Raw genomic sequence first — 23,885 nt, 5'->3', positions numbered from 1 at the left:
ACTGGAATTTTTCATTAGATTTTTTTTAAGTAGTTCTGTTGCTGAAAAGCATAAATAAATAAAGACCGAAAACCACCATTGAAGAAACCCCAGTAGAGACGCCGTTGTACAGATTCCTTCTCTTTTCTGGCTTCCTCACTCTCTTCCCGAAGGTTTTGACTTAATTTTACCTGTGACTTTTTTCTCTCCAGTAGGCACACTTGCCTTTAGTCTTCTCTTTCTAACTTGGTTGTTTTTCCATCGGTGCCTATTTTTGACTATAGGGTATCTCTCTCGTATTCCATTGGTTTTGCTTTAGTCGGAGTCCAAGTGTAGACTTGAGAATACACTTCTCTCAGGGAAAGAAAAAAATAACAAGTTTGGATATAAAATTAGGCATTATTTAAAAAGCATTCCCAGCCTGTTAACTCTTTGAAAGTTACTACAAATCCCCTGAGAATCTCCCCAGAGTTGGCTGGCCTCTTCCTCTGAGCCCTTCTGTTCCCCTTAGTCTCTGCATTTAAGACAAACAAAAGATAATTTCATGTTTGTTTCATTTAATTATTGGTACTATGACAGTTTGTTTTCTATTTTCCATTGCAACATGTTTAATATATGAGCCATATTTTAGATAGCTGGCCTGTGACCCTCAGCACCATTTATAAGATTGTTTCCAGGAGGAAATGTGTTCCGAGTTCAGAACAAGTAAGGCAATTCCTTTGTAATAAAATAGATTGGTAATTGGAAATTTTACCTATTATGTCCTAGTGTTTATAGCTGTTTTTGATTTGGACATTTTGAATGTTTTTATCATTAGTGTCTCCTAATTTTACAGAACAGAGGACAACACAGCAAGGTCAGGTGTATTTCTTACATACTCAGACTGGCGTGAGCACGTGGCATGATCCAAGAGTGCCTAGGTAAGAACACATTCTGAATACCCTTTGTACCACTGAATATCCGTTTCACTGAACACTTATTTGATTATTTAATCTTTAACTCCTTAAAATAGTAAAAGTTTGGCTCTTTCGGATCATCTTTTCAGTTTGACATTTAGTTGAAAGTTCTAGCTTCTCTGCAAGCATATCCCAGTGCCCTACCCCCTGCCCCCCAACCAGTCCCTGGTTCCTCTCCCCTTCCCCCTTAAAAAAATCAAGGCAGAAACATGAGTCTTTTAAGAGTTTGAAAAATGACCTGGGGGAAACATGGAAACCTTACAAAAACATTTTTCTTAAGGGTAGTAAATTGATATTTTTATTTCTGGTTAGGCTTTTTTTTTAAGGTTTGTTTACTTTAGCTTTACATAAGTATAATCAATCTTCAGGTTTTAAAATAGAAGAGAAATAACTCAATTAAAAAAAATTAAATTTATTTTAAATGCCAAAACTTGTGTATTTGAACTGCAGGCATTGTCGAATGCATTTACCAACCAAAATGTCAGCTATCTTTTAACTTCAAGAAAATGACATGACACAAAATCAATTCAGTAGTTTAACATAATTTCTAGTACATTTTAGTATCAAATAATGCATTTTAAGCCACTAGCTATTTGAATTATTTTCTAATGAACCGATGGAGAGTGCCAAGCAGTCCAGTTGAAGCTGCAAAAAAAAGGCTGAGTTCTAAGTGAGTTTCTAAATCAACTTTGTAAGCTGCACATACACCTTTATAAGATGAGGATATTTTATATATTAAATACAACATTCCTCTCTTTAAAAAGTCCTATGGAGAGTCAGATCTTTTTCTGCATAAAGTTTGTACTCAGAGCTCTGTCAAGAGTCATGTTTTTTAATTAAAAACAGATGTGACTAGCTGATTTTGGATGGCTTTGATACTGTATTTATTTATAAATAAAGCTATTATAATGAAAATGTTTTACTTTTTTTTTTTGGCCTTGGTTTGTGGCTTGTGGGATCTTAGTTTCCCTACCAGGGATTGAACCTGTGCCCCAACAGTGAAAACTGCCTAATCGGCCAAGGAATTCCCAAAATGTTTTACTTGTGATAGGGCTTAATTAGAATCTTTTGAGAGTGGCAGCCAAGGAAATGTGTTATCATTAATAATTGTGTCAAGGTGGCCATTTCTGTGTGTTCATGATATAAGCTGTTGATTTAAGAAAAGAAAAGAAATTGTTTTATTAATAAGCTCACTGAAAAAAATCCAAGTGCCTAATTTTTAGAAATAAGAGTTTTATTACATAAGTTATTAAAAGAAGTGCTTTGGGTTCTGTTTATCAAGTTGAAGGTCAATATTGAACTTTTCTATAAAATTAAAGTCATTGTAAGGAAATGTTTAGAAAAAAAATGATTCTTAAAACTAAATAATTTACAGTAGTGTGAAAGTTGATTTTGAGTTGCCTGTTGAAAGAGGAGTATGTTAAGCCGGCATCAGAAGTTGGAATTGAGAGAGATTTTGGCACCGCAGTTGGCAATACGTTCTTATTCCTAAGGAAACAGTGTCAGTTTTTCAATAATGAGTAAGGGGTTTCTATAAGGATTTAAGAATATTTCATATTGAATGTTGAATAATAACTTTAAGAAAAAATGCTCTGGATTATGTGTTTCTTTTCTTTAGTCTCTATGCTCCAAAGTGTTATCTTAAAATATATATCTTTTGTTCAGGAAGTTCCTTTAATAAATGTCTTTTGTATGGAGAATCTTTTATCGAAGCAGACTATAAATATTTAGATTCCATTAAAATATTATTACTAGTCAAAGACATTTATAAAATAGTGTAACGCAGACACTTTTAAGACTAGCTTTATTTAAAGATACCCAGTAAACTTAGATTTACCTGAGAAGTCCCATTTCAGAATGTTTTGTATTTCCCTTTAAAATAATGATTAATGATGCTTTGTTCACTCTGTGGCATACTGACTATGTAGTCTTGATACCATACCATCTTCCTTTAATCACGTCCCAGTTCCACATAGAGTGTTTACAGTTTGCTGCTGCTTATCAGTTCTTTAGAGTTCTTCCATGTATGACTGTAAATCTGTGAAATGCTGAATAAAATGATACAAGGTCAAATGCTGCATTATAGCAAAAGAATTATTCATTCTTTGATTGCAGTAATTACCTTTCATTTTAAAAGTTCCACTAAAAAAATCTATCTGTTCATTCTTAATCTCTGAGTGATAGTTTGTTTCTGTAACTGTTCCCTTTTATTACTTTTTTCTAACACTGCTTTTCATAGCTATTCTTTTTGATCTCTGATAGTACTTGGGGATCTAATTCCGTGGTTTTGTTTCTGCTGACTCCCAGTCACCATGAATTCCTTTCTGAATGAAGTGTTTGGTGATCTTTAATTGTGAGTTTGATTTTAATTGGTTGGAGTTCTGTGAACCTAAAGTGAGAATTGAGGAGTTTTCCCTGGAATCGCTTCATCTTGCCTTTGAGTTCTCAGTGGGGCAGTTCCAGGTTTCCTTTTCTAACCTTGCCTCTGGCCTGAGGCTGAGTTTCCCAGTTGATCACTGCTCTTTGGCAGCCCGCACTCTACCTGTCTGCCTCTCAGGTACCAGCTCCAGCTCAATTCACTTAAAAAAAAATTGAGGAGGATTCTTGGAACTTTTTCCCTTGCCTCTTTTGAAGATTAGCGGTGTCTCAAAATAGTTTCTTCTTTCCAATATTTAGTTGTTCTGAAGCAGAAAAATCTCTGGGGCTTCTGTAAGCACAGGTCAGAAATCACTGTTCCAACAAATCTATGGGTGCCCATCATTGTATTTTCACTAGGACCAAGAAGAGGTTATTTCAGGAAAACTGATGGGATTTGTCATTATAATTATTGGCTATAGTTCAAATTTATATTAGATATGCTGCTTTTATTTCATTCTTTAAGGTCCTATAAATCTTTGTCCTATATAATAGAAAGTATGACATAATAACACACTTCCCAGGTAGCTCAGTGGTTAAGAATCTGTCTGCCAGTGCAAGAAATGCAGGAGACATGCATGGTTCAGTCTCTGGGTCAGGAAGATCCCCTGGAGGAGGAAATGTATCCACTCCAGTATTCTTGCCTGGAGAATTCCATGAACAGAGGAGCCCGGTGGGTTACAGTCCATGGGGTCACAGAGTCAGACGTGACTGAGTGAGCATGCCTATGATATAATAACAGGGGTCTTTGCTCCATTAAAAATCTTTAGCTGCTTTTTACATAGCAGTGAATCTTAGAACATTCTTCCTAAGGTGTCTTAAACTGATTCTCCGTTCACTAGCTTTATAGCTTTTACAATTCAGAATGGAGCAGTTATCCTTTAAAACATATGCTGTAGTTATTTTCAGGATCATAATTTTAATAATATGTCCAGTTTTGCTTTATTGAAGAGCTTAAAATTAATCATGGAATGAACATTTACACAGATTTTATGGCGTGGTAAAGAAATAATTGAAGGGAAATTTTAGAAAACATGTAATTCCTTATATCACTGACATTTGGAAAACAATGTTTTTTCAGACAAGTATTGAAGTACAGTTTCTGTTGGCAAATGTTGTGATTGCTTTTATATTAATTTAAAACCTGAATTACATTAGAACCCAGGAATGAACTCACTAAAAATGTAGGCTGTGTGATAAGTTTCTGAGCCATTTATGGATTGGGTTTTGAATAAGCAAGTTTGTTAAACCACTGGGAATTAAAGATTCCAGCTCAACATCTCAAGTTTCTGAAACAATACATTTTCTCAGACTTCATGGAATTGTTCTGTGTCATTTACACTTGCTTGGCTCAGCAGGCCCATCAGTGAGGTATTTTTTATTTTATGTTTGTTTTTGCAGGGATCTTAGCAACATCAATTGTGAAGAGCTTGGTCCATTGCCTCCTGGATGGGAGATCCGGAATACAGCAACAGGCAGAGTTTACTTCGTTGACCATAACAACAGAACGACACAGTTTACAGATCCTCGGCTCTCTGCTAACTTGCATTTAGTTTTAAAGTAAGTTTTAAAAATAACACATGTTGAAATATGAGTCTCAACAAAAGAAGACTGATAGATGCTTTTTGTAATAAATGTGATAGAATGGCTTCTCTCTTCAGTTATAAATTATTTTTGTTGCACATAATTTTATGGGTATACCAAATGTTACTCTGATGTTTGGATATTTTAATCCCAACTGTGCTTAAGTAGGAACCTGTCCTGAAATGTTACAAAAAGAGTGTGTGTCAGAGGTTTGTCCCAGTACACCTGCAGAGACAGGCTGCTGTGTCCCTCTCCCCTCCACCCCTCAAGTGCCCTAGAACTAGCTCTGGGGGAGTTGAATCTATCCCAGAGGACTTTCTGCTGTCAGTTTTGTCCTTTAGCTTGAATCCTTTTTTCCCGTTTGAGGACTGAAACAGTCTCTTTCACAAATCTTTGTGAATGGGCTTGATGTATCCTGTTGTTGTTTTTTTTTTAATTAGAATATAGTTGATTTATAATACTGTGTCAGTTGCAGGTGTATCGCAGAGTGGCCCAGTTATATGTATATATTTTTTCCAGATTATTTTCCATTATAGGTTATATAAGATATTGAATATAGTACCGTGTGTTCTGCAGTAAATCCTTGTTACTTGCCTGTTTTATGTGTAGCAGTTTGTATCTGTGAATCCCATTCTACTAATTTACCCCTCCCCACCCTCCCTTTCTCCTTCGGTAACCATAAATTTGTTTCCTGTGTCTGTCAGTCTGTTTTTGCTTTGTGTATAGATTCATTTTTATTATTTTTTTAGATTCCACATATAAGTGGTATCATATATAATATTTGTCTTTCTCTCTGGCTTACTGCACTTCGTATGATATTCTCAAGGTCCATCCATATTGCCGCAAATGGCAATATTTCATTCTTTTTTTATGACTGAGTAATATTTCATTGTGTGTGAGAGTATGTATACTTGGGTTGTTTCCTTATCTTGGCTCTTGTAGATAATGCTGCTGTATACATTGGAGTGCATGTATCTTTTTGCATTAGTTTTCATATTTTCCAGATGCATGCCCAGGAGAGGGATTGCTAGATCATATGGTAGCTCCATTTTAGTGTTTTCAGGACCCTCCATGCTGTTTTCCGTGGTAGCTACACCCATTTACATTCCCGCCAACAGTGTCGGAGGGTTCCCTTTTCTTTCCACACTCTCCAGCATTTATTATTTGTAGACTTTTTTTGATGAACTGTTTTAAAATTGGCTTTGTTGAAATTTAATTGACACACAGTAAATTGTACATATTTTCTATGTGCGGTTTGTTTTGACATATTATATACTGTGAGACCCTCACCTTAATGGAGATAGTGAACGTATCCACTGCCCCGAGAGTTTCCTCCTGCCTCTTTGTAGCCTCTTGGTGGTCCCTCCTCCCACCCCTTCTCTAGTTTCCCAAGGCTGCCGTAACAAAATACTATACACTAGGTGGTTTAAAATAGTATAAGTTCATTCTCTGGCAGTTCTGGAGACTGGAGTTCAGAGCCAGGCTGGCTCAGGGTTGGTTCCTTCTGGAATCTCTCAAGGAAGATCAGTTACATGCCCTTCTCCTAGCTCCTGTTGGTTCCCGGAAACCTTGCTGTTCCTTGACTTGTGGGACCATTATTCCAGTCTGTTCCTTGTCTTCACCTGGCCTGCGATCTGGTCTACCCACAAAACATCTGCCACCAAGTGTGGGAGTTTTTTCCTCAAACATTTCAATTCTCCCCATCTACGGACTTGAATTCAGTCTAATGCCACCCAGTTGGCATCAGGCCTCACAGGTGAAGGGCTCAGTTTCAACAAGGCCTCCCATATTTCTTGCCAACTGGCTGTATGTCGAGGCGTTCTCATGACCCTTGGGTTCAGCAATTTGCTAGAATGGCTCACAGAACTCAGGGAAATTATTTCCTTACTGTTACCAGTTTTTCTTATAAAGGGTGTAACTCAGGCACAGCCAAATGGAAGCGAGGCATAGGACAGGAGAGGCATAGGACAGGAGAGGGGCTACATGGGCCTTGCATGTACTTAGCTGCAAGGTGCTACATGGGCCTTGCATGTACTTAGCTGCAAGGTGCTTCATCCTCTGGGCACCTGCGGTGTGTTCATCAACCCAGCATTCTGAACACCAGCATTCAGGGGTTTTTATGGAGATGTTATCACATAGGAGTGATTGATCATTAACTCGGTCTCCAGTTCCTCTCCCCGCTCCCCAGAGGCTGCGGGGGGAGGGGGGGGGCGTGGCACTGAAAGTTCTAGGCTTCTCATCAAGCTTTGGTCTTTCCTGCGACCAGGCCCCATCCTGCAACTATGTAACAGTAACCTCACTGAAACAAAAAATGCTCCAAAACCCAGGAACTTCTAAGGGACTTAGGAGCTTCCCTGTCTTGTAACAGGGACAAAGACCAAATATTGGAACAGAATACACTTTTCTTGTCACCTCTGTCATTCAGGAAATTTCAAGCATTTTAGGAGTTCTGTGTCAGTAACTGGGGACAAAGACCAAAGTATATATCTTAATATGTTACAGCTTCTCCCCTATATTCTGGATCCAAGTTTACCTCTCCTTATAAGAATACCAGTCTGTTGGATTTAGGGCCACCCTCATCTAGTGTGACCTCATTTAACTTGAGTACATCTGCAAAGACCCTGTGTCCAAATAAGGTCAAAGTCAGGGGTGCTAAGGCTTACGCCCTCAACTTATTTACTTAGACACAGTTCAGTCCACACCTCATTTTCAGCCAACCACCGATTTGCTTTCTGTCACTACACATTGCAGTGTTTAGAGTTCTGGATAAGTGGATTCATACAGTATGTCCTCTCTTTCGTTTGATTTCTTTTACCCAGCGTAATTATTTGAGATTCATCTCTGTTGTTGCCTGTATAGTTCATTTCTTTTCATTCCATTGTGTGGATAGACCTCAATTTATGAATCTGTTTACCTGCTGATGAATATTTGGATTGTTTCAGTTTGGGGCTGTGACTAAACTGCCATTAATGTTTATGTTTAAGTCCTTCAGTGGACATACACTCTCACTCCTCTCTGATAAATAAATGCCTAGGCTGCATCATATGACAGATTTGTGTTAAACTTTTGAAGAGACTGCCAGATTGTCTTTCGAAGTGATTATGCCGTTTGACATTCCCACTAGCAGTGTGTGAGAGTTGTAGTTGCTCTTGGTAACACTTGGTTTCAGTGCAGTTCAGTCGCTCAGTCGTGTCCGACTCTTTGCAACCCCATGAATCGCAGCACGCCAGGCCTCCCTGTCCATCACCAACTCCCGGAGTTCACTCAGATTCATGTCCATCGAGTCAGTGATGCCATCCAGCCATCTCATCCTCTGTCGTCCCCTTCTCCTCCTGCCCCCAATCCCTCCCAGTATCAAAGTCTTTTCCAATGAGTCAACTCTTTGCATGAGGTGGCCAAAGTACTGGAGTTTCACTATGGTTAATCTTAATTTTAGACATTCTAATAGATGTATAGTGGTATCTCATTAAGTTTTTTAAATTAATTTATTTTTTATTGAAGGATAATTGCTTTACAGAATTCTCATGAAGTTTTAATTTGCTTTCCTGTAGTAACTAATGATGTTGAGCATCTTTTCATGGGCTTATTTCCATCTGTATATCTTCTTTGGTGAAATTTTTTGCCTCCTTTTTTTTAAAAAAAAAACTGAGTTTTTTTGAGTTTTGAGAATTCTTTAGATGCTTGAAATACAAGTTTTATGTCAGCTATAAGCTTTAGAAAGATTTTCTCCTAGACTGTGACTTGTCTTTTCATTTTTTTAACAGTGTCTTTTGAAAAGTGTAAAGGTTCTTTGAAATTTAAGTGATGTTCATTTTATCCATTTGTTTGTCTTACGGATTGTGTTTTGGCACCTAAGGCTTTTGGCTTTAGGTTTTACGTTGAGGTCTCTGATCCACTTTGAATTAAAGTTTTGTATCTTTAACTTTGTGTACCCAAGTTCTTTTTTGGGGATATGATTAATACGTTGTTTAAAGAGTATTTTTAATATATTCTGTTTTGATTTATATATGTGTGGTATACAAAAAACACCTTTATTACAGTGCTTTATGAGAATAAATGGTGATTTGTCATTTTCATCAAAGCTGCGTTTTTTTGGATAGTTATGTGTTCTAGGTATAAATTTGGGCCTTTACCTATTGAACCATTATATGTAAAGTAAGTTTGAGTGATTTGTTAGAGAACTGAAAGTTATTTTTATTTTATCATAGCTACCATTGTCCTTTACTTATAGGTTAGAAGATTATACTCTTGTTTGTTGTGTGTGAAATTAGATTCCAGCGGAATCATTCAGCATTTGCATAGACATTAATTGTGAATTACATGACTTTTTATTTCCTGACAGTTTACTGAAATTAACTCATTCATTATATCATAAGATTCTTTAAAAAAAATTCTTAGATGCAGCTTACAGTATTTTTGTCAGGAGAATAAATATATCTCTAGGCAATGTGCCTTCTAAAAATTATGTTTCTGCTATACTTGGGAGATTATTTTTGTGTATTTGTGGTAAACTGTATATGCAGTTCGAAGTCACTTCAGCATAAGAGACAATGTGAATGTACTTAATGCCAGTGACTGTAATACTTAAAAATGGTTAAAATGGTAAATTTTATGTGTGTTTTACCACAGTAAAAAGATAAGGACTTCCTTAGTGGTCCCCTGGCTAAGACTCCATGCTTCTTCTGCAGGGGACACAGATTTGATCCCTGGTCAAGGAACTAAGGTCCTGCATGCCACACTGCATGCCCCCCCCAAAAAAATAAAGAAGGAAAGAAAAGAAAAATAGTCACTTTATAAAGCATTTAGACTTGTTTGTAAAGTGCTCATTTCTCTGTAACTTCCCACATTCCTGTGGTCTAGACTGTAGCATGCATAGGAGAAGGGGTCCTGCCAAACTGCCAGTTCCAACTGTTTGTTTCTTTCAGAGAGACGGACTCTAGATAACAGGCGCAGGGTTTGGCATGCGCCTGAATTTTGAAGTGAGAGCTGGTAAACTGAGTGGAGGAAAATGGAAACAGTACTTGAGAAAGTTGCTCTAAGCAGCTGTATAAAGCTTTTTGGATAAAACTCTCATTGTCCACTTCCATAAATTCTAAGAAATAAACTCTGGAGCCAGTTTATTGTTGTCAGAAATGTCAAGCTAAGACTAAAATAAGGCCTCGAAATAATATAGACTTGGTTTAGCATGCAGTGCTATTTTAAATGTGTGATTGCAGTCTTATAAAAGACTCTCTACTAATGTTTGCTTACTTGTAGTCGGCAGAACCAACTGAAAGACCAGCAGCAGCAGGTGGTGTCGTTGTGCCCTGATGACACAGAGTGTCTGACAGTCCCACGGTACAAGCGCGACCTAGTTCAGAAGCTGAAGATTCTGCGGCAGGAACTTTCCCAGCAACAGCCTCAGGCTGGCCATTGCCGCATTGAGGTTTCCAGGGAAGAGATTTTTGAGGTAAACGTACAAGTCTGATTTTAATATAGAGAAAGTTTAAATTCCAGTGATGAACTTGTTTTCCAAGTATATATTGGGACTCAGTCTCTTTAAGGGCTTCCCTGGTAGCTCAGACGGGAAAGAATCCGCCTGTAATGTGGGAGGACCTGGGTTTGATCCCTTCGTAGGGAAGATCCCCTAGAGAAGGGAATGGTTACCTACTCCAATATTCTTGCTTGGAGAATTCCATGGACAGAGGAGCCTGGCAGGCTACAGTCCATGGCGTCGCAGAGTCAGACACGACTGAGCGACTTCCACTTTAATCTCTTTAAAATGGGAGAATTTTCATTAATTTCTCTTCTTACTTGTGGGGAGTAAAGGCAGTAGTATTGAAGAGATTTCATATATAAGATAAACATTTGAATGGGATGAAGTGTGAGAGGTTCTGATGGGTAAAGCTTGGTCCCTGCATTGCAGATACTGATTTGTTCATGAATTTTAAAAGACCACAGATATTATCCATCCCTTATTTTTTAATTCTTCCGAAAGGTAAGGGACTGTTTGATAAAAAAAATCGTTTTGTCTAAATACTGTTGGACTGCTTCCTTAATTTATTGAAAATCTTCCTTTCTGGTATGTCCTTTTCTCTCTCGATTTTATAGCTCTAATAGCAGCTTCAGTGTTCTTACATAATAAGTGGCAAGAGGTCCAAGGCAGGACTTGCCCACTTATTAGAGGGTTCCAGGGCAAGAGATGTTTGGGGACTTCATAATCCTTCTCCCAAAGGATGAACTTTTTTCTCTCAGAACAGTTCTGACCTTGTTTGTACTCAGCCCTTCGTAATGTTAAAATAATGTAAAGTTGTCAGTGTAGTGAGGAGTACATTTAACAATTACTTAACGTTCTTTGAAACTTTCTGCTTCTTACCTTTACTTTCTGGTGGAATCTGTCACTTGGATGAGGTCGACTAACTTTAAAAATGTGGTACTTCTGTCAGATTGTGTTTTTTTATGTGGTATCATTGCTATAGTTAATAGGACTTAAATATGGAGTCTTTAGTAGGTTTTTAATATGTCTATCAAAGGATAATGTCTATCAAAGGAATTGATTTCAGTAGTATTAAACTATATCTGTTTTAAGTTCCATGAGGTTCCAAACACTTGGAGTTGATCCGTTGATTTGATTGTTGAACACATTCCACCTTATTTAAATAAACATATGTTTCGTAGGTGGAATGGGAAGGAGAGTTTAAACAGGAGTTAAAAACACGTAGTAATAATAGTATATTAAACATTTTTTTCAGGAATCATATCGACAGGTCATGAAAATGAGACCGAAAGATCTCTGGAAGCGATTAATGATAAAATTTCGTGGAGAAGAAGGCCTTGACTATGGAGGGGTTGCCAGGTAAAGACATACTTGGCAGTAAATGACTAATAGATCCTTATATTTGCAAATTAGATACTCTCTGTGGTGTAACCTTCTCATTGGTATTTAGTTTCTAACATAATGTTACCTAATGTCTGCAGTATGGAGGATACCCTAGTACATACATTCATAATGAAGTTATTTTGTAGCACTGCTGCCAGTGGAGTATTTGTGAACTCCCTAACGGATCATATCTTCCAGTGAGACTTTCTCTGAAAACTAGCTGCAACCCTACGTGGACTATTGGTAGGGCCTATAGGCCTGATATTTTCTCCATTTCTCTCCTTCAGTACATGCTCTTCCCTCTGCTTTACATTGTCAGGGACAGTCTTGAGATTTTAATGATGTGTATTCTAAACTGAATACTGTTTCCCTTTGCTTCCATTGCCATGCTTTTTAACCTTGTTAAAGGAATGTTTGTGTCTGAAAGTATGTGTATATATCATAAATTCTCCATAGAATATTTCAGTACATTCAGTATGTTTCTGCTGCATTCATACATCAAGTATTTTGTTTCCAGGTGTGAGAATTCACTATATATAAATGCAGCAGAAACATTATAGCTTCTTTGTTAAAACATTTTAAGGGCCATCATGATAATTCTGTCTCCCCTAATCTAAATCCAGCCTAAATGAAATTTGTGTTTCCACCAGGTCCCATAATTGCCAGTTGGCATTACTTGTTTTTACCTGTAAACTTTTTCTGTGACCCTTTTACTTGCAAATGGATAGTTTCCTTAGTTTGGATTTTTAGAATTGATCACTGTGCATGCATGCTCAGTTGTGTCCAACTCTTTGCAATCCCATGGCCTGGAGCCCACCAGGCTCCTCTGTCCATGGGGATTTCCCAGGCAAGAATACTGGAGTGGGTTGCCATTTCCTTCTCCAGAGGATCCTCCCAACCCAGGGACTGAACCTGAGTCTCCTGCTTGGCAGGCAGATTGTTTACCACTGAACCACCAGGGAAGCCTTTAAAAAACACATATATGCATAAAAATAATACAAGACATATTAGGTGTGAAAGTTGCTTATTGGAGATCTCACTTTTTAATTTATAGACTTTTCAAGTATTAAACATAATGATTTGATTTAGACTCCATCAAATGATAGAACTTTGAAATGTTTTCCTTTAACTATTTTAATAGTGTTTCACTGCATTTCCTAAAATTATATTATTCCCCTGTTTAATCCATAATATCAGAGTATACCACTTACATGCCTTTCCTAGCTGAGGAATGACAGGAGTTGAGACTCGGACGTCACCTTAAGTTCTAGACTAGTGATTGTATTTCTGTCTCACCAAGATAAGAAGTGGTCTTTCATACTTTGAAAAATGTAAATGATTTAATCAGTTTAAGGTGATAGAACTGGTTATTATAGGTTTTAAAAACACTGATGTATGCTTAAACCAAGAAGTGGGATGAAACATCCCCAGGAAGTGCTGGCCTGCCCTTTCATTCCCACTTAGACCACAGGCCTTGGTAGTTTCTCACCATGTACATGTTTATCATGGTTATTCTAGGGTTTACACAAAACAGACAGTGGAAATGGATAGTGAAATTTTCTTACTAAAACCATACCAACAATAAGACATGAATTAGTTATGTGTGAATGTTATATGTTGTATAAACTAGTATAAAACTGCCACGATTGGAGAGGATCAGGGTGCTATGGATGGGACCACATGGAGGTTTCGAAATAAAACCATATTCTTCCCTTCATTTTATATTTATCATGGATCACAAATTTCTTTAGCAATTGAAAGTAACAGACCACTGGGCTGCAGCATCTGATAGTACTTCTGGATATTATTATATTCGCTGATGTTAAAATGTCGTAAAATTACCTAAAATTGAGTGAGACATGAGTTCAGTATAATAAAACAAGGGTTTTTCATTTACTTTGGGGCATGGTAGATGATGATTCTTTTAAATTTTTAATTGGAGGATAATTGCTTTACCATGTTGGTTGGTTTCTGCCATACAGCAACAGAAATCAGCCATAGGTATACTATCTCCTCTTGAACCTCCCTCCCATCCCCCACTTTGTCCCACCCCTCTAGGTTGTCACAGGGCATGGGGTTGAGCTCCATGGGTTAGTATACTTTTCTAAAGTGATCTTACATAACTAGTTACTCGTGCTTTATTTTATTAAAAACTTCTTTGCTAACATTAATTAATAGCATATCTTAGTAAAAGTATATTTATTAACAAAAAATTCCTGTGGCATATCTTGTTTTTTAGGGAGTGGTTATATCTCTTGTCACATGAAATGCTGAATCCTTATTATGGCCTCTTCCAGTATTCAAGAGATGATATCTATACATTGCAGATCAATCCTGATTCTGCAGTTAATCCGGTATGATTGATGGTTATAATGATATGAACTGACTTATGACCTACAATGTTTTTTCATCTTTAAATGTCAGTGTAGTCTATGACATAGGTTTGTTGGCTTTGTTGAAGTCACATCCTTGGACTTGGCAAGTCCTCTTTTAAGTTTTTCTTAGATAAGTGATGATGAGTGGATGCATCAGTTGGGCCCAGGGAGGTTTACCGAATCACTGTTTACAGTAGCCCCAACTGGAAGTAACATTGCTGTCCACAAGAGGGAGTGATTAAATTATGACATGAAGCAGCATGACGTGGTTAAGAGCTTAGACTCTGGAATTAGACATGAGAACATATCCTGGTCCTGTTACTAACTAGCTTTGTGACTTTCATTGACTTAAGCCTCAGTGATAAAATATATAATTTGAACCTGAGAGAAGGGTTGTGACTGTTAAATGAGACCCTGAACAGTGCTATACGTTATTAACCCTATTACATATTATTAAGTACTCAGCAAGAGTTAGCAGCTGTTACTAATTTGTTGGTTTTATAGTATTTCTATTATCTTTCCATACAAGGGTATATTATAGAGCCCCTAAAATGATGTTGCGGGATAATGGATAATGATACGTAAAGATAGTATTTGTAATATATTAGGTGAAAAAAAGATAATGAAATAGAATGATGCAACTTTGGTAAACATACATATGCGTGAGAACATTGAAAAGATCCACACTGTAGTATTTACAGTGGTTATCTCTGAGTGTTAAGACTATGAGCTTTTTTTCATTGTCTGTATTTTCTAAATATTTTGTAGTGAACAGGTACTGCTTTTTTAAAAGAAAAGTGCTATTTGTAAGATAAAAGGGAGGCTTAAAGGTGAGCTTAGGGATTGTTAAACAGAGAAGTAAAAGAAGTTTAAAATACAAATATCCAACAGTAATAAAACAATATATCATGGAAGACCAAATCTGTCTAAACATGGTAGGCATGGTAAGTTCCTTGCTAGGTATTCTTCCTAAAGGGAAGATTTTTAGGTGAAGATTCTGCTTGACCAGCTCATTCACCGTAGTAATGATAGCTCACGTTTGTAGAGCATTTACCATATGCCAGGTCCAGTGCCTTGGGCTTCATCACCTCATGTTACTACCCACAGAGACCCTTTTTAGATACTATTATTACCCTCATTTTTCCAGATAATAGAAAATTATTTCTACAGAGGTTAAGCAGTTTGCCCAAATGTACATAGCTAGTAACTGGTAGAATCAGGACTGTAGTCCAAGTTAGACATGAAGTCTGTGCTCTTAAATCTGTGATGTTTTGCAGTTCATTTCCTGGTAGGTCAAGAGAACTAGGAGGTAGAGAGTTGAAAGCTTTTCTGCATGACAGAGCCATGATTATGAGGAGCTCAGCTCAGCAGGAGGTGGGTGGAGAGAGGAGAACAGGATCTGCAGGAGATGTAGTGAGGCTGCAGAGGGGCTAGACTCAGTTTCCAAGGGTAAATTTCACAGTGACTGCCCTTTCCTTGCGAGAGGCATTGACTCTGCTGTGATATTTTATAGCAAAGTATAGTATCTTAAGTGTGCCCTATAGAAACTCTCCCTAATGAGCATTGAGCTTTGATATGATAACCTATCCACTTAAATAGTTATAAACTGGAGTATAAGTTGATACTTATTATTTAAAAAATTAGTGTTGCTTACATATTTATTAAAAATTCCCTGGATAGTATCTACCTTGAATATTTATATAAACTTTTCAATTTCAGGAACATTTATCATACTTCCACTTTGTTGGACGAATAATGGGAATGGCTGTGTTTCATGGACATTATATTGATGGTGGTTTCACGTTGCCGTTCTATAAACAGTTGCTTGGGAAGTCCATTACTTTGGATGACATGGAATTAGTTGATCCAGATCTTCATAACAGTTTAGTGTGGATACTGTATGTATTGAGTCTTGTTCATTAGAATCTGAGCTCTTAAAAGATAGATGTTTCAAAATGGATGTACTTTTTTTGAAATACAAAACATGATGCACAGAAAATATGCAGGGTGCTCATCTGAGTGATGGGACCCTATGAGACTTTACCTCTTTCTACTACTGCTTTTGTGTATTTTTCAAATTCCTAAACTTTAGCAAAAGTGTTATTTCTTTAAAAGGGGAAAATGTAGTATACTGTATTTTTAAAAGCACTTAATGGTTTCCTCAACATGATGCAGGTTCTGTTTCCATTTATCATGTGTTAGAATAAGATATTTCTGCTCAAATGATGATTGCTGAAACCATACTTTAAAAAGGGTTTTTGTAAGAGTCAGTTCTGTTTGTTGGGAGGTCATTCGTCTGTGAAGATACACTGGTCATGCTTGTTTTTACCAGGTACACAAGTAGCTTCCTCAGTGGGGCTCCTCAGGTGTTTGGTCACTTAGATTACCGAGATTCTGGTAAAACTTCTTACCTGAAAGCCAAACAGAACTGAGGTTTCCTTGTGTAAAACCCAGCTTTCCAGGGCTTCCTCTTTGCTCAATAAAATGTTCCCAGGGTTTATGAAGGTTAAAGCTCTTTGACTTTTCTGCCCCTAGGAGGAACGGTGGCCTAAGAACTAGTGAAAAGAACATCGGGTCAGATGTTCCTGTGTTTGTCATGTCGTAAAACTACTTTAGTTTTATTTGTCTCACCAATTACTATATCTCCGAGATCTGAATTTTAGATTTTCTAGTCACGTGTCTTTCCCTGTTCTTCCTTTCTAGCGAGAATGATACCACAGGTGTTTTGGACCACACCTTCTGTGTCGAACATAATGCCTATGGTGAAATCATTCAGCATGAACTTAAACCAAATGGCAAGAGCATCCCTGTTACTGAAGAAAATAAAAAAGAATATGTCAGGTAAACACTTGTATCTTCTTAAGCCTGAGACTTGTTTTAATGTTCTAGAATGGTACAGAAAAACATTGATGCTTAGATAATGTTACTTACTGCCACAGAATAGGCTTCTGCAGAATTAAGTGGCTTAAAAACAACCACCATTTTATTATTTTTCATGGTCTCGTGGGTCAGTTACTTGGATCGAGGACGACAGGGATAGCACACTGCTCCTCCGCGTGGTGTCAGCTGGGGCGGAAATGTTCCGATGGCCTCTTCACTCACATGTCTGATGTTTCACCTGGGGTGGCTTGGCTGGCTGGGTGCTGCCTGGAGTGGACACTGGGTCACCATCTGGCACCTGGTTCTCACTGTTGGCTGGGCTCCTTGGTTATCCCATGTGGTCTCAGAGGCCTGGCTCTTCAGCACGGTAGCCAGACTTCTTATCGGATGGCTGGTTTCCCAGAGCACAGGAGGAGGAGTTGTGGGATCTTTTAAAGTCCCAAGGCTGGAATTGGCCAACATCACCTCTGCTGTATTCTTTTGGTTAAAGCGAGTTGCACACCAGCCCAGGTTCAGTTGAAAGAGGGGCTGTACAAAGGCACTAATTTCAGGAAACACGGTTTGCCATGTCATGTGTGGTGGAGCTCCCACAGCTAGCTGTGCAGAAGCACTTTTGTGCTATATTACTAGGACTTAATCCTACTTATAAACAAAGATGTTGTGGGTTTATATAAGAAATACATGTTTTCAATAGAAATCTAATTTATGAAAATAGAAATATATTTGATATATATTAAATATAAATATAGTAGAAATATTTATTAAAGAAATATAGATTATATAAGAAGTACTATATTTCTTGTTAAAAAAATCAAGAAAATGTTCAGGTTTTACAAAATCACCTGTTGATTGAGGAATCTAGAAGTATTAAGTGAGATCATTTGGCTCATGGTATATAAAGTTTTTCTAAGCATTAAACTATGATTGAATTTAGGAGTGTGAACTTCACCATATGTACACAGAAGTGTGCTTGCTGTCCTTTTTTGCACAGAATATGTCCTCAGGTCTTACTGGCTGAAATGTTTTGGTTTATGGATGAGGCCCATCAGTCTCGTAGCCTGTGAACACTGGTAGAGCTTTGTTGGAAAACAATTTGAAAACACCTGCCAAAATGAAAATGCATATGCAGCTCCATTCTTAGGGATCTATTGTTTGGAAACACATTTGTAATTAAAGAAATACAAGGCTGTTTAAACCTGAAAACTGCAAAATGTTTGTAGAAGAGGATGATGAATATAACAGAATATTGTGTGGCTATTTTAAAAAAGAGATTCTGCATAAGCTGTCACTTAAAAAGCATGTCTTGGAACAAAGTCTGTATTGTTTTATTCTCATACAGAAGATGTTCAGGAAGACCCCTTACCCAATAAAATGTTGCCTAGGGTAGGGGAGTGGAAGTGATAGGCCTGGAAGTAGAGACGAAAGAGGGTAAGAGAGGGGACTTTCGGGTTTTACTCTGTCTCCACATTTAATGGTTGAGTTTTAAATTATGACTTCTCTTTTAATAACAAACACATTTGTAACTTAATGAGGAACTTCCCCATGGTCCAGTGGTTAGCACTCCATGCTTCCACGGCAGGGGGCATGGGTTTGAAGTTTGATCTCTGGATGGGTAACTAAGATTACGCATGTCAAGCAGTGTGGCCCCCACCCCCCCCCAAAATACACACACACATATATAACAATTAAAAAATAAAATAATAAAGAAGAGTGAATGGGGATTTCCTGAAGGTCAGTAGTGTCACTCCCAGGATCTAGAGTAGACTGCTCTCTCCAGGATCCAGTCTTGTTTATAGCACACAGTAATTATTCCTTGGGGCTTCCCAGATGGCTCCATGGTAAAAAATCTACCTGCAGCGCAGGAGACGTGGGTTCAGTCTCCGGGTCAGGTCCCCTGGAGAAGGAAGCCCGGGGAATCTCATGCACAGAGGAACCTGGCGGGCTGCAGCCCAGGGGGTGGCAAGAGAGTCTGACACGACTACCACCGATTATCCCTTATCAGATAGTTTTGAAATTTTAAAAATTACAAAGAAAAACTTTTTACAGGTATGCAGTTTTGATGTGCCCTTAAACAAGGAAAAATGAGGTCCCCCAAGGGATACAGTTAATATTAAGTAACTCATTTCTTAGAGAATTATTTCTCCGAAGTTTGGGAAAGGAAATCCTGACAAATTGGGAGTTTGAGTAGTTCTGAGGTTTGTGAGGTACGTTTTCCCGGGAAGATAGATTAAAAAAAAAAACAAACAATTCATGTAGAAAGTGTAAGTCCAAACAAAGCCGCGAGTACAGCTACACATGCGATGGAGTTTTGTGAACTTTGTTGCTAAATTACATCTCCCAGGGCTTTTAAAGCCTATAGGGGAAAACGAGTGGTCAGAAAGTGCTGGCCTAGTGGCTTTTACTGTTTCTTCTCGTTTTGGATATGAGGATTCTCTTCACTCCCCCTTCCCCCATATACAACACACAAAATATAAAGAAAACACCCAACATGTTCAGATTGTATTTTCAAGTGAAATCAGAAAAAGTCATTTTCGGTTGAATGGGCTTTTTTTTTTCTGGTTATTGGCATGCATGCTAGAAGCTAAGAAAATAATTTCATTTAGATTTTAACTTCAGACCCATCTGCTCTCCAGCCAACTTCCAGTTTAATAGGAGTTTTTCTGAAGTGAAGAGTTGCTGTAGCGATGCTGCTTTTGTTAGTGGAAGGTTACTGTTTTTTAATTTATACTGCTTATAATTTATGCTGAACTGCCTCCCTGCTGAGGATCCATCTCCCTTCGGTAATATGAGATTCTTTTAGATTTTAGACTAAATTCTTAATGCCAGATACTTGTGAAGTGCAGTGTTGCTAATGTACTAGAGATTCATAGTAATTACCAAATCTGAATACATTTCATCATACAAAACCCCTGTCCAATGTTTCCAGGCTTTACGTGAACTGGAGATTTTTACGAGGCATTGAAGCACAATTCTTGGCCCTGCAGAAAGGATTCAATGAAGTAATTCCACAGCATCTGCTGAAGACATTTGATGAGAAGGAGTTAGAGGTCAGTGTATGAGTATCATGACGTCATCTATATAACAAAGCACGGTTGAGAGGTTTCTGTTACTTAGTTTTAGAGGAGTTGTATTTCTGGTGCTTTTGAAGTTTTTCTACGTGTTGCTGTGAGAATTCTGACTCATAGGAAAAGCCGTTCATGTTTTGGAAATTCTGCAAGTAGTCTCTTATATTGTGACTATCCTTTATTTTTCCTTATTTTCTGTTCTTTTAACAGATTTGTGTATTTTGTGTATATTCTCCCAGTGTTATTTCCTATTCTTTAATTAAATGGCTCTTGATTTAGTTAAGTGAAACTTTATCAGTTGGTCTCCACCATAGTGCAGTTTATTTGGAATAAAAACCTAGACCCAAGTGGATTTACGTTAAGCTTTACAAGAAAGCAGTTGATAGACAAAAACCTAGAGGGAACATTCAGGATCATCTCTATCTAAACAAGAACCCACCTGCAATGCAGGAGACCTAGGTTCGATCCCTGGATTGGGAAGATCCCCTGGAGAAGGGAAAGGCTAACCACTCCAGTGTTCTGGCCTGGAGAATTCCATGGAGTACCGTCCATGGGGTTGCAAAGAACTGGACATGACTGAGCGACTTTCCACACTATCTGAACATCTTCAGTCTCCTTGGAAATTTTCATTACTAATACAGACTTTAATAACCAGTTAACCATTGTTTTATTTTAAAGCTAGTCCTTAAAGCACCATAGGTTTAGTTTTATAATTAAGACTTTTAACAAATACATCTGAATTGCTACTGAACTGCTTTGAAAAGTAATGAGATTTTATTCTGCTTGAGGTCCCAAAATTTAATTAGTGCCTAGGGATAGCATAAATATTGGATGTCTATCCATAATTTAAAACATGATTTTATTAATTAACTTTAGTGTCCTTTCTAACTAAATCTGTTAACAGATCTGTTAGACAAACCTAAAAAGATTGGTTTGACTCAATACCACCCCCACTCTTTTCGTGACTGAGCTGTTCATAGTGAAATGGCCAGAAGGAAGTAGGAGGAGGAGTGAGACACAGCAGAAATGACAATAAGGTTGAAATACGATGCATTTTTTTGTGTTCATATAATAAATAAGGAACTTGGCCTTAAAGTTACCACTCCTCTGAAGAAAGGAATTTTGAGAGGTAGAGTCGCTATTATAAGTACTTCTGTAATTCTGTTTGGATAACCACTTACCTGTTCATGTAGCTGTGATTATTTTTCAGAACCCTGTAGAAGCTCTGTTGCAGATTTTATTCAATAATGTTAGCGTTTATTATATAATTTCTACTGCTAATGAAAGTAAGCTTTTCAGAAGAAATATGTATATATATATAAAATTTATTTTAGTGTTATCCTGGGTTATTATAATTAATTGTAAACTATGGGATTTGCAGGTTAAATTATGTTCTGTACTACACACTATCATAAGTCAGTGTTATACACAGGTTAGTAAGATGACTCTGTCTTGGCCCCTAAGGAGGTGTATTAATCGGATCAAAGTGATTTTGACACATCACTTATACTGAGCCTGCATCAGATGCCAAGCAGAGCTCTGTGACAGTGCGTTCATATATTTTGTACTTTGGTCCAACTTTAAACAGACTGTACCACTTACTCAACACAATTTCTTGAATGCCCATGCACTATTGGTTGCTTTCAGAGGATATAATGAAACAGATATTACTGCCTTATTACTGCAGAGGAAACTGTGGCCAAGGGAAGTGAGCAGAACTGCCCAGAATGCCAAAGCTAATAAAGGTTGAAATTGGAATAGTAGATACAGGTCTTAAGGAAGGCATATGTAAGCTGTATTTACTCTAAATCTAGTTTCTGATCATTAACATTTTTTTAGAATTCTACTGTGAGATTATGGAACTTCTCATCTTGTCATGTCCATCACTGTGGTTCTCAGATCCTGGGTAGGGAACCTGCAGTGTGTAGGTACTCATGGAGCTTTTAAAAAATACAGATCCTAATTCACCCCAGATTCACAGCATTAAAATATGAGCATAGAACCTAGTGTGTACATTTTGAAAAACTTTCCAGATGGTTCTGATGTCTACCTTTGATTAAGGACACCATTTGAAAGCGAACATTGCAAATCTAAAGTTCCATTTTAAGGAATTTTTGGCCTGACTTGGGTTTCCATTGTTCATTATTTGTGCAATATTTTAACAGCTCATTATTTGTGGACTTGGAAAGATAGATGTTAATGACTGGAAGGTAAACACCCGGTTAAAACACTGTACTCCGGACAGCAACGTCGTCAAGTGGTTCTGGAAGGCTGTGGAGTTCTTTGACGAAGAACGACGAGCACGGTTGCTTCAGTTTGTGACCGGCTCATCCCGAGTGCCTCTGCAGGGCTTCAAGGCTTTACAAGGTAGGAGAGAGGGAGGCACAGACGATCTGGCATCTCGTCGTCGGGGGCAGGGAGTTAGTATTTGGTGTATGCAGATGGTGTACACATGTGCTTATAAACAGATTCTCTTTTCACTCTGGTTCTTATCTGTAACTCTTGTGTCTTGATACCTTCTTCTCCTTCCTTCCTTTGTTCCCTCCCAAGAGCCTCTCCCGCTGGGTTCTCTGTGGTTGTAGTGAGTGCCGCATGTCAGGGGCGTGTGTGCTGACGCTCTGCCTTTCCTGGGCACCTCGCTTTAGAATGCTGCTGCCCGTTCCTCTAGGGGAGTCTGTCTGCTTCCATGCTCACATCTCAGCCTGGCAAACGTTTACGCACCTGGGAGGCCTCTCCCCTCTACTTTTTTAATCTTTTAATAGAGGCAGCATGAGTCGTGGAAGCCGTTTGTCTGATCAGAACACTTAGTTAATGCATGGCATCAGACCATCTCACAGCCGTATTCCATTTTTAAGAACTGCTTTCCGTGGAAGAGCTGTTCAGTTGGGGGATGAGTTGGGATATTGCTAGTGATCGTGGTGCTTCACTGGGTGGCAGTGTTCCTTTACCTCTGAAGCTTTTCATTTTTAAAACTGCTGCTGCTGCTGGTGACTGAGGGTGTAGGAAGCAAGACTGGTGCGTGACTCCACAGTGCCGCGTGTCAGTGTGCCAGAATTCCTCGGGGAAAACAGGCTTGAGTCGTGTTTGCATTCCCTCTGTGGAGAACTCGTTATCAGTAGGCTGCCCAAATGCATGAAGTGAAGCTGCATTTCTGCCAACTCTCTACTCTCTAGACTGCTGATCTTTTGCTCTCTGCAAAGTCTGAGGAGTGAAACCTAAATTTGCATTAGGCTGTCATCTTTTTGAAGATGTGCTGGATCTTGGATTTGCCCCTTTGGGACAATGATTGTCCATAGAAGATAGAAGTTGGCAAAAGGTTTCAATCCTGAACTTTTTCTTAAATCGAAAGGCTAGCAGATCAAGGAATCAGCCTTGTTATCCAAGGTCAGTTCCAGCTTTTAAAAACCCAGATTCTTTTCCTGGGCCTTTTGGCAGCTGTGTGGAGTCACCAGTCCTCCCTTAGCCCTAGACCCTATGGTTCATGTACCAGTTTTATTCTGAGATTCTGAAGGCTGACACAGGTGCCCACAGCGATCTGACCCGCACTGGCTCCCTCTGCAGGTGCCGCAGGCCCACGGCTGTTCACCATACATCAGATCGACGCTTGCACCAACAACCTGCCCAAAGCCCACACCTGGTGAGTTACTTCAGTAGCTTTTTCCCTCATGCCAGCTATGTAGGTGTTAGTTTCAAGCAGATTTCACATTTTATTTGTTGCTCTTTTTACTGAATGGACCCTTAAAAGAGTTGCTTATCATTCCTTTTAAATGGA

The 23,885-nt window shown here is 38.3% G+C and overlaps 1 protein-coding gene across 1 annotated transcript in view; it reads left to right on the top strand.

Moving 5' to 3' along the window:
- The window catches only part of SMURF2 (SMAD specific E3 ubiquitin protein ligase 2), a 117,627-nt gene that overhangs the window by 90,187 nt on the left and 3,555 nt on the right, over window positions 1-23,885 (top strand). Inside the window, exons 9-18 of the mRNA XM_027974335.2 lie at window positions 815-899; window positions 4,752-4,910; window positions 10,191-10,383; window positions 11,666-11,769; window positions 14,033-14,147; window positions 15,888-16,066; window positions 16,872-17,009; window positions 19,975-20,095; window positions 22,279-22,480; window positions 23,675-23,750. Of these exons, the coding sequence (XP_027830136.1) occupies window positions 815-899; window positions 4,752-4,910; window positions 10,191-10,383; window positions 11,666-11,769; window positions 14,033-14,147; window positions 15,888-16,066; window positions 16,872-17,009; window positions 19,975-20,095; window positions 22,279-22,480; window positions 23,675-23,750 (1,372 nt within the window). The remainder of the gene's footprint in view (window positions 1-814; window positions 900-4,751; window positions 4,911-10,190; window positions 10,384-11,665; window positions 11,770-14,032; window positions 14,148-15,887; window positions 16,067-16,871; window positions 17,010-19,974; window positions 20,096-22,278; window positions 22,481-23,674; window positions 23,751-23,885) is intronic.

The sequence above is a fragment of the Ovis aries genome, chromosome 11 (genome assembly GCF_016772045.2).
Source record: "Ovis aries strain OAR_USU_Benz2616 breed Rambouillet chromosome 11, ARS-UI_Ramb_v3.0, whole genome shotgun sequence".
Taxonomy (NCBI): Eukaryota; Metazoa; Chordata; class Mammalia; order Artiodactyla; family Bovidae; genus Ovis; species Ovis aries.
Note: the sequence above shows the minus strand (reverse complement) of the source record. Positions and strands in the feature narration are given on the sequence as shown.